Below are 11,562 nucleotides of genomic sequence, written 5' to 3'. Positions count from 1 at the left end.
TTATGTTTTAGCAAATTTGACATAAAAAAGGCAGAACCAGGGCGGGACAAGTCAGAAAGAGCCTACTGGATGGTCAGTCAGGGACCAATCAGAAGGCTGACAAAGGGTGAATTGATTCTGAGTGGGGTAACACTCACAAATGCAAAATAAACTGAAGAACAAGATATTAAATGTCCAAGCTAGGGGCCAGGTCTGCCCGGTAGACTCAATCCGGCAGCGGGCCGGCCGCCTCGGATCGACCCCCGCCGGGCGCACTTTCTCCGCGGCGGTGCGTCTCGACCGGTTCTGGGTCGGGATGAGCTCTGTGCACTGTGTGCAAGCCCGCGGGAAGTATTTACAGCACGTCGGTCGGCCGGACCCAGGCAGGATCTCCCAAAAATCACATTTCATCAGTTTAATGGAAACAGGCTAAATTCGCTTTGTCTTAACACGCATTTCTGATAATTCGCTTCCCTAATTCGAATAAGTTTATGGAAACATGGCTAGTGTCTCCTGTAGTGAGTTTGGATGAGCTCAGCAGTTGTGATTGATTGATTGAGTACTTTATTGGACAGAAATGTAAACAGCACGAGATACAGTTAGACATTTAGGCTAGAAGGAGGCACTGAATCACGCAGAGGACATGCCTGGTGTTTATTGTGCGGCCATGTTCAAGTACATACAGTAGCTCCAACCCTTGGTCCCCGGCCGTCCCTCAGTCAGCCTGGATTCATTCACTGATTAAGTTACACCGGCTGTGAGGGTTGCTATTTCCTGTAACCGAGGGTTTCAAATTAAAAGCGTGCCAGCGTTTCATAAAATGTTCCAGCCAGCAAGGTTTGGATATGTAGAAGGTCGCTGGTGTTGGTCAGGTTATCCTGAGAGAGTCGCATGGACAAGGCTTTGCTTTCACAACACAAGCCTCTCTCTTTGTGTGTGTGCGTGTATGTGTCTGTCTGTCTGTCTGTCTGTCTGTCTGTCTGTCTGTCTGTCTGTCTGTCTGTCTGTCTGTCTGTCTGTCTGTCTGTCTCTCTCCCTCTCTCTCTCTCAGCTGACATCTATGTTTTTCATCCCTTTTCTGTCGTTCCCTTTGTGACTATACCAATTACACATTCCTACTGGTTCCCTTGTATGCATCAATGAGCATGTGAGGCACATTTCTTCAGTTTCTTACGTTTTAGAAGGCTTGAATCTTTTACCAGACTGTTGCAGCTTACACCACAGAGCGGGACAGCTTCTCTGTTACATATTATATCTGTCTACCTGGTGTGCATGATAACGCATAATAAAAATGTTTAACAAAACAGTCAGCGATTTGGAAAACCAGCTTGGTTTGACCTCCACCCCAATAGATTACAGTAAAATGTCAGGGCAAATATACGTCTCAAATGTTCTCATCCTGCTATTTTTAGGCCAGACCGCAGCAATGCAGTTGCGACTAGTCGCAACTCCTTGCAACTAAACATTTTAAGGCCATGTCACACCAATGCAACTCCTTGCAACTGATATTGGGGATAATGATTGCGAGTAGTCGCAAGGAGTTGCATTGGTGTGGAATGTCAAGTGAGCATATACTCAGTGAAATACTGAGTGTTAATTACAATTTTAGAGTTTAATGTACCCATAAGTGTACCTTCTCCATCGTTTCTGTTGTTTTCAGAAAGAGAAAAGAAGGTAGGACCAACCAGAACACAATCAATGGCTAGTTTAGGAACTTTTAAATGCGACAAACACTGTACAATAGTAACTATATTGCTATTAAAGTTAAATATATTAATATCTAATATAAAATAAAGATGTGTGTGGTATTACTACTGATATAAATGCTTGTGTAATAAATTCGGTCGGATAATTGCAGGTCGGACCCTTAAATGTGGCACTTGGGGGATATTTAAAAAGAACATTTTATCTGGACATAGAAAGTGATATTCCTTTTCAAACAGGAGCTCTTTCATGGCTCAAGGTCTCTTCTTAGAACAGAGACAAACCGTATATTGTTTATGGCGTATGAAACACAGTCTTGGTTAGCTTTTTCAACGTGAGAGATGTTTTTCATCAAAAATGGAGGAAAGTTGACAATGGACACAGAACATTCAAAGAACATTGTAAAGAAAACTACTGTATGTGCTCATCCTATCCGGTTTCATCAATGCAAATTCATTGCTGTCCATATCTATGCAAATTAATTTGCCGGGCCAGATAATATTGTTTGGGAGCCAGTTCTGGCCCACAGGCTGTCTGTTGCTTACCACTGGTATGATACAGCACAATATCATATAATGTAGTTCAACTCATGGCTATACAGTCATGATGGTCAACCACCTCTGAAGTTTGCACTCAGTTTTTTTTATCCACCAATTTTGTTCCAATATTTCAGAACTGATAATATATTAGATTGGTAGGTAAACTACTGCAGTGGTTCCCAAACATTTTAGCCGAGACCCAAAAGAGAAATTCGCTTCACACCGTGTTGTGATCTTGTAGAGCGACTATTTTCACTACTTCTTAAACATTTTTGTTTTCTAATTTATGGAATTTCTTATATATTTTTTTTAGACTTTTTTTTTTCTTCATAAAAATCGTAGCTTTTTGGGGAATGTTTTTTAAAAAGATTTTGATATAATAGTAATTAAAGAAAATTAAGAAACAATGTGAGATACTGTAGCTGAGCTTGATACTGTAGATGCAGAACAGATACACTGTCAGTAGCTGGCCGAGCTGAGCATCCGACTGCTCTACTCCACTGCTGCGGTAACACTTCGCTGCCTTGAAATGATGAGCTTTGAAACACGGGTAGGGCTGTCACAATTATTACATAATCGTCTAATCGCAATTATTTGACATAATCGCAAATATTTTGTCATAATCGTGAATGTTGAAAAATGTTCATACATTTACAAACATTTTCAGAAATAGTGGAAATAGCAGATCTACAAGCTCATGCGACGCGTTGTGAGCTTGTAGATCGGCTATTTCCACTATCAATGTTATTTTTTAAGTAGAAAGTTGTCAAATATGTCAGTAATTTCTTTGTATATTTAGGTTATGTGTCATATCTACCATGTGCAACTTCAAAGCCTAAAGCCAAACAGAAATGTAATTATCAACGACAAAAACACAATTAAATCGTTAATCACAATTATTTGAGTGACAATTAATCGTCATATAAAATGTCATATCGTGACAGCCCTAAACACGGGTGACTGTTTGGTGCAAATTAAATTACTAATGAATACAATGCAATTTCAATTTTACAGCCAAGCCGGATGACAATTCTTTTGAAGGCGTGACCATACCTCTGATATTCCAACCTACCAGACATTTTCTATGTAAACATGGGTAAACACGTGATGACACCTTCTTGTCTTTTATGGCTGTCCCAACACGTGTGTGTGTGTGTGTGTGTGTGTGTGTGTGTGTGTGTGTGTGTGTGTGTGTGTGTGTGTGTGTGTGTGTGTGTGTGTGTGTGTGTGTGTGTGTGTGTGTGTGTGTGTGTGTGTGTGTGTGTGTGTGTGTGTGTGTGTGTGTGTGTGTGTGTGTGTGTGTGTGTGTGTGGGGCGGCATAGCTCAGGGGTAGAGAAACTGGTATTAGAGCACGAAGGGTATAAATCCCGAAGGGTTCCCAGTTCGAATCCGGGCTCCCCCTGAGTTAATGTCGAAGGGTCCTTGGGCAAGACTCTGAACCCCTAATTGCCTCCGGTGAGTAGGTTGGTGCCTTGCATGGCTTCCTCCGCCACCGGTGTATGAATGTGTGTGTGAATGGGTGAATGTAATGCACAATCTATGTAAAGCGCTTTGGATTAAAAGCGCTATATAAATGCACCATTTACCATTTACCATTTGTGTGTGTGTGTGTGTGTGTGTGTGTGTGTGTGTGTGTGTGTGTGTGTGTGTGTGTGTGTGTGTGTGTGTGTGTGTGTGTGTGTGTGTGTGTGTGTGTGTGTGTGTGTGTGTGTGTGTGTGTGTGTGTGTGTGTGTGTGTGTGTGGTTGTGCGCGCGTGCGTGCGTCTGTGAGAGAGAGAGAGGTGGAGAACTACCGGTAAATGGATGAGTGCAGAGAGGTCAACGGATGGGAGGGCTGAGTTTTGAGAATGAAAGGATGAGATCAGAGAAAGGGGAAGAGAATATTATCATTGTGTGACCAGACAAAAAAAGAGAAGTATGCCTTGTGTGAACGTGCGTGCCTGCCTGCGTGTGTGAGAGAGAGAGAGAGAGAGAGTGAGATACAGTAGTGCTGGGAGGGGAGAAACATTGTTCCTCCCTCTCTGCCAGAATGGTGTGTGTGAAAGTAAGTGCAAGCGTGAGGGTGTTCATACTGTATAATGCACGTGTGTTTGTGTGTGTGTGTGAAAAGCGGAAGGGAGGGAGAAGGATGTGCTTTCATTAAAGGGCACACTGACAGAGAAATGCATGCATTCTAATAGACAGCCATCAAACTTTTCGCTGCCGGTTTACCTCTCACTGTTCGTCAGCTTGCCTGCAAACCGCTACTAGTGGACTCATGGCTAGGCACAGGATAACTAAGAACACCTCGCTAGATGGACTGCTCCCCAGTCCTCCCACTAATCCTTTTGCCATGAAGAGACGGTGCCACAGCGATGTGAGTATTTTAACCTGCTTAGGTTACAGTTGACATGTATGAGTTTATGTACTGTACATCTTCACATTCACTTGACACACATCTACACTAGTACATTAGACGTGGCCGTAAGCCAGTGAGTGTCGGGAAGCCTTATCTTTCCTTCAGCTTATCACGTGTAGACACAGGACGACTCAGAGCAGGTGTTTTATTTCAGTATAGTGCTGAATTTGCCGTGGCTCATAGGTAGACAGGAGTCCACCTTTATTGCCTTATAGTTACTTAGTAGCCTCATGAGTAACACACACACACACACACACACACACACACACACACACGCACACACACACACACACACACACACACACACACACACACTGCCATGCGCACACGCACACGCGCATCCACAGATAATAATTTGTGCCAGGAAGCAACCAAAGCCTTTGTCGTCCTGACAATAACAAGTTGTGATGTTGATGTTGGATCATAGTTTAGTTTTGTATTGATGCTATGCGCGTGTCGTACCTCCTTCACATGCAGAATCTGTTCTGCCATGGCCAGCTCCTTATCACCCAAGGAGCACCTTGTGTCTGTCCCTCTCAGGATGGAGACGCGCTGATAGGGTTATATTGATGTCCGTGACGTTCATAGCTGTTCAGGTTAACACAAGGGCGAGACTGATGTTTGTTTTGCAGTCGGTAGCAGGATCTTGCATATCATATGGCACCGTTCATTTTCCCATGGAACAATAGACCAAGCTGCACCCTCAACTCTATTGGGTCAGGGCCAGGTGCGTTTGTGTATGGGGAGGAGGGGGTCGTGGGTGTGCGCGCATGTACAACTTCAGGCACAGAATAATATGTGTGCATGTGCACAGGTACTGTATGTGTATGTATGTATGTACATACATTCATTTCATGCCCTGCATCGCTTAAATATAAGTTGTCACGTGGAGTGATCAGTTTGACTCTTGTCCACTTGTGTTACTTGGTGAACAGCAACATCCACCACTGGCTGAGTGTCTGTGATCCTCCCTTCCCCGGCGTCTGCATCTCAGGATGCAGCTGCTTGAAATCCATCATACTGAGGTTCTGCTTTGATCACAAGTGCTCACCTAGCGGCTATTGCACTTGAGTTCTACACTGTAACTCGGATGCCTCTCTGTTGTGGCTCTTTTCAACTACAACTAAGTGAACCGTGTCGTGCCGTGTTAACATATTTCACAGCTTCTGGATTTCGTTTCCATACGCTTACGGCTCGGTTTCAGATAAGGTTCTCAGAACCTAATCGAGGCCCTGGCCTGCTCAGGAGTTAGTACTACTACTAAACCGGAGTTCTCAGCACCCAGAACTGTTTTTGATATAGTAGAAACATTAAATATATCGTCACTGTCGAGCAGAGTTTCAGATTTGTGCGTTTTTTTCGTAAAATAAAGCCCTGCTTCATCATACAAGACTGTCACACAAAACAGACATTAATTAGTGGCTTATAGTTCTCTCATTCAAAACGGGCAGAACCAATAATAATAAAATGATAAAAGCACAGTGACAAATTATAATACACCCAAGAAAGATGAGAGGAAGAGAGATTTTGTAAGTATATTACTCAATACAAAAAGAAAGAAAGAAAAAGAAACGGTAAAAGAAGTGAAGACGCAGTGGTGTATTTACTGTAACCACAATTAAGGTTGGCCGGATTGATGCCTTCCTGTCTCACTGGGCAGGGCTCATTATTACAAAACATCCAAGAAAATGGACACATCCGACTTTAAACGTAGTTGTGAAACCACCCGTGACAATTTGAGTTAATTTCCTGATTTGCACACTGTACTGTACACATCTGTGAATCAGTTGGCTTGTTACCTAATAGGTTAAGCGAGTGTCATGCGATTATCGTAACTAGAGAAGGACACAAGACTCATTTGGCCTAAGGCAGTGTTTCTCGACCTGTGGGCCGGGACCCCCAGGGGGGTCCCCACATGATTGTGGGGCAGGTCCCCAGATGACAGTGAAGTGACAATTTAAGGACTTTGAGGGTTCTCAGACAGTGAGTCCAAGTGAAGGCGTGCTCTGAGAGACTTTGAAGCCTGCAGTGGAAATGAGAAAACAAGTAGACATATAGTGGGGATGTCCCAAGTAGACATACCACACACACACACACACACACACACACACACACACACACACACACACACACACACACACACACACACACACACACACACACACACACACTGACACCATTGTGTGTTGAACCCATGTGTGTACGGTATATACCGGTATACTGTACCGGTATATAAATATACATGTATCGTCACTGTCGGGCAGAAACCTCGTATCTCCAAGTTTCACATTTGTACGTTTTTTTTTTGGGAAGTAAAGCACAAAGGTAGTGAAAACAGCTGATCTACATCGCCTTGTGGTGCGAGGCGTTGTGTGCTTGTAGATCGGCTATTTTCACTACGTTTCAAACATTCCTAAAATGATAAACACAAAACGAACGGTTTTGGACTTACAAGTTTTTCACCCGACAACGACCATATACTGTATATAAATATATATACATACCTTTTGGGTGTGTCATCTCTCTTCTCCCAGAGCTCGGAGCTGTTTGCCATGATCGAGAGGATGCAGGTACAGTAAGTTGTCTCCCACCTTTCGTCTCCGGCATTCACTCTGAGCTTTCCTCTTACGCTGGCACATAATAAACAGACCAGGCCCGGGATTATGTTTTCTGTCAGCAGCTTTGCATTTAGGCCTATGACTCTTGAACCGTCGGTCATATAATCAGTGGGCCGCCACAAACGCAAACGGTTGGCACTGTCTGTCATACCTTTAACTCTATTTACCAATATGTCATAACTCTGTTTACCCCCCCCATCCCCTTCCCCTCCCCCGCACCAACTGTCACAGCCAGGGGACGTGCAGAGAATTTTAGAGGCAGGGGCTGAAATTTCTAAAAGGGCCTTTTGGTGAAAATATTGAAAATATTTTCGATATTATTGATTTCTACACAGAGAGGGCAATTCTTTCAACATAAGATGCTGCATTCAATTTCAGGAGAGTTTGAACAAGGCTTGAATGCTGCCTTCAGGTATGGCATGGAAAGAGGGCATTTGCATTTCTTTCACCATAGTGAAAACTGCACCCATGGTATGGAGAGGGCACTTTTTACAGACAGGTAAAAGGGCAGGGGCTCAAGCCCTCTGTGCTGTCTATGTGTGCACGTGCCTGGTCACAGCGCTGCGGAGGCAACCAGTCCTGCTCCCAGGACTGTTTGTTTGTTTGTTTGTTTCAGGACATGCAATTAACTTAACTTAATTTCTCCTCAACCACTGGAACACGTGCATCCATATTCTGGGCATGTCATAAGAGGTTGAACACTCTACAAAAATAGCAAGCCACAAGCGGTGCGTTGCAATGCATTGCGAGCTTGTAGACCGGCTGTTTTTGGTGAAGAGATTTGGCGATGAGGGGCAAAAAAGGAGGAAACCGAGTTTAGTATAGAACCCCAGGGGTCCGGTCAACCAAGTCTATACCGGTAGGGTTTAAATGGTTAATTCTTTCCCTGATCCTGCAGCACATTTGTGCGTTGGTTCTGTGCATTCCTTTTTTTTTTTTCTTTTTTTTTTTTACTTGTCTCACTATTTTTTTCTGCATCATTTGCAGGGAGGAATGACAATATGTTTTTGATCTGAGTTGATGTTGCTGTAGAAATGTAGCTGGTTGTGTCGCATCGCCTTACATCGCTCATGAAACAGCCTCTTTCTCAGGAGTGCCTGAAGCAGCAGCAGAAATAGACAGGAGCAGCCTAAAAATAACAGACCTTGACAGGCACTGACTTTAAATGTAATGAGATTTAGCTTTTATCTTAATTCAAACTAAGAAATGATTGATTAAAAGTAAAAGCATATGGAACAGCCCTGATTTAGCGGCTAGCTGATAGCTGGACTGTGACTAAAGGCATTAGGGATTTCTTTCTATAACTATATATTATGTCTGCTTTAAGCAGCTCCAAAGCTTGTCAAATTAAGTTGGGGCTTCTCATCCAGGCCAACGCTTTTTATAATTATAGTCCATCTTGTGTACCATCTATTGGCTGCAAAATACGAGTAGGGATGCCTGGATGGAGCCCTAAACAAAGGTAGCTCGATAACCCGATAATAGATTTACTGAGTTCCCGGTATCAATAAGCTTTGGGCTTATCAAGCTTGTTATCGAGCACAGCGGCCCATGATGTTATTTAAGATGGATTAGCTCTTCAAACAAGACAAGTAATTGGTGAGAAATGGTATTTGTTGAGGTATCAGCCCAATATAAAATAACATTGATTTAATCAATCGTTTGTACATTTGAACAAGTATGAGTCTCAAGCCAGGGATCAGGGCAGCTTTGTGAAGGGTTTCACTCTGTGCCTCAGGGCCTCAGTCAGCCAAAAACCACCCTGCCGAATAACAGAAAAGCCTTCTGCCCTGTTTGGTCATTTATTGGTATTGTGGGTAATGGTGGCTGCAGTCTTCATTCAGCAGTATCTGCCCTCTCACCCTTCTGTTTTCTGTTCATTTGACACGTTCTTCTCTCTCTATTTCTACATCCCCAGTCTTTATCTCTAGAATGCCTCTCTATTACTATTGCTATTACTTCCTCTTTGCCTATGTGTTCCTCCTGCTCACTGTCATCGTGTGTCACGAAAACACGTTATTTTCACATGCATCTCCTGCTGTCAGTCCGTTTGCAGAGGAACGTGTGTGTGTGTGTGTGTGTGTGTGTGTGTGTGTGTGTGTGTGTGTGTGTGTGTGTGTGTGTGCGTGTGCGCGTGCACGTGTGCGTGTGTGTGTTGAATGATGATGTGAGTTTGTGTCTGTGTTCACCTTTCTCTTTTGTCTGTGTTCCACCTTGTCCCGCTTATTCTTTCTCTCTCTCTCTCTCTCTCTCTCTCTCTCTCTCTCTCTCTCTCTCTCTCGCTCTCATTTTCTCTCTCTCTCTCTCTCTCTCTCTCTCTCTCTCTCCCCTCCACAGGGCAGCAGAATGGACGAGCAAAGATGCAGCCTCCCTCCCCCCCTCAAAGTGAGTCCTGAATGAATCCCTCATATCTCCAGTTTAAAGCCTTAAAACGCTGTCGGGCAGGCTTTTTGAACGCTTACCACCTGATTTAGAAACTCGGTGAGCCAAGAGCCGCGAAAAGTCCGTAGCTGTCCTATTACCTAGAAGTTGGAATGATTCCGTCTGATATTCCCAATGGGATTAACTCTGCCGGTAGAGGTCAATCTCAGTGTTTGCGATAATCAGCAGAAAGGAGATGATACCACTTTCTGATGTGGTTGTCTGTCTACTAGTGTCTAGAACAGAGGTTTTCAAAGTAGGTGACGGGGCACCCTGGGGTGCCGCGACGGCAGTCCAGGGGTGCCGCAAGATAATTTGATAATATGTGAAATTTATTTGGACATTTAAAAATATATTTAGTATCATTTTAAACTTGAAGTACAAAGTTATTTTCAGTCAGTTCTAACCAAAATGGCTATTATGTCGCTTTCCCTGCAACATAATCGCTAAAATATGCTATAAATATAAGGTGCTGTGAGTGAAAATTAGGAATATAATAATGTAGGGGTGCCTCGGATGAAAACAATATTTATAGGGGTGCCCTGAGCCAAAAAGGTTTGGGAACCCCTGGTCTAGAAGCAAGCTCTGGTTTTTGGTTTTGGCCCAACAAGTGCAGAGATACTGTAGACCACTGTTTCCCAAACAATCGGTCGGACCCAATTTGGGTCATAACATCACATTTTAACTTAAAAAAAAAAGGTCCCAGGCAAACGTCTAATCTCTCTTGTGGGTCTCGACACTGCTGTGTACAATACACAGCAGAATCCAGAGTGTTAATGTTTCCTACAAATTTAACATTCAGGAGTTTGCTGTGGAGCTGCCACAATCTTTTAACAGGTGCCAAGTTGTTGCACTTTTGATAAATTGCTCAGCTTAATTCAGGTGCTTCAATATCATGTTACCAGGCTGGTAACATTGACGTGTTATCCTCCCTGCTGGCTCTCTGAGTTTGTGGAATGTTCTGTTCGGTCTGAAAACTCACCTGCTCAGAGTGTACCTCAACTAGGGATGGGACGATATGAACATTTTATATCACGATTGTTGTGACCAAAGATATTATCGCGATAATCAAAATATCCCCAACATGCTGGGGCGGAACATGGGGCGGGAAAATAGCAGATCTTCAAGCTCACAACGCATCGCAATGTGACGTGTTGTGATCGGCTTATAGATCGGCTATTTTTTGGCAGAGATTTGGTTGAGTGAAAAAAAGACTGTATCAAGTACGTATGTTATAAGTACCTTTTAACAATTATTGTGGGTTTAACACCTTCTAAGCCAAGGGGAGCCCCTTAATGTTAAAACCGTACTATATCGCACATCCCCCCAGGGACTCTCAGCCACGTCGTACATTCCCGGACTTTGTCTTTAAAACCGGAATAAAAGCTTTTGATCCGAAAATCGGCGATCGTCTAACCTTCCCTAGTCACCACTCGTGCACTGATAGCTCATGCAGACCGTGCATGAAGCAGAGGTGACGTCAGCGCCTCTCCTTCTCCAAGGCACCTTCCACCCATCCGTTTACTGTCTACACACTCGAGCTCCTCCTGCAGCCATGCTTGGGGCTATGCTAGCGAAACTTTTCAGTTCTGTTCTTCAGTCACACATGGACTATTTGCGGGGACATTTACGTGAAAGGATCGCGCACGCGAAACGCACGGGGACATCGACGATCGGCCAAAACCCCCATTCTATCCCAACGGAAATCGAGAAAATCATGGTGAGTTACTGGCCTGGGGGGGGAAAAAAAAGAAAAAACAGCGGCGCTGTTCAAGATGGAGGGGCTGCGGGGTCATGTTTATAAACATAATATTATGTCTCAGATCACAATACAATAATAGAAATGTCACGGCTAATCTACCAACCACCATTCTATTTCGGACGTCAAGGTGTTAAGTGGTA

At 43.7% G+C, this 11,562-nt stretch overlaps 1 protein-coding gene across 1 annotated transcript in view; it reads left to right on the top strand.

Moving 5' to 3' along the window:
- The first annotated feature begins 7,167 nt into the window (after positions 1-7,167).
- Positions 7,168-11,562, top strand: part of rap1gapb (RAP1 GTPase activating protein b) — a 41,726-nt gene continuing 37,331 nt past the window's right edge. The window contains exons 1-2 of the mRNA XM_080729001.1: positions 7,168-7,191; positions 9,577-9,624. Of these exons, the coding sequence (XP_080585127.1) occupies positions 7,174-7,191; positions 9,577-9,624 (66 nt within the window). The 5' untranslated portion in view covers positions 7,168-7,173. The remainder of the gene's footprint in view (positions 7,192-9,576; positions 9,625-11,562) is intronic.

The sequence above is a fragment of the Nannobrachium achirus genome (genome assembly GCF_963921795.1).
Source record: "Nannobrachium achirus genome assembly, chromosome: 6".
In the NCBI taxonomy this organism is placed as follows: Eukaryota; Metazoa; Chordata; class Actinopteri; order Myctophiformes; family Myctophidae; genus Nannobrachium; species Nannobrachium achirus.
Note: the sequence above shows the minus strand (reverse complement) of the source record. Positions and strands in the feature narration are given on the sequence as shown.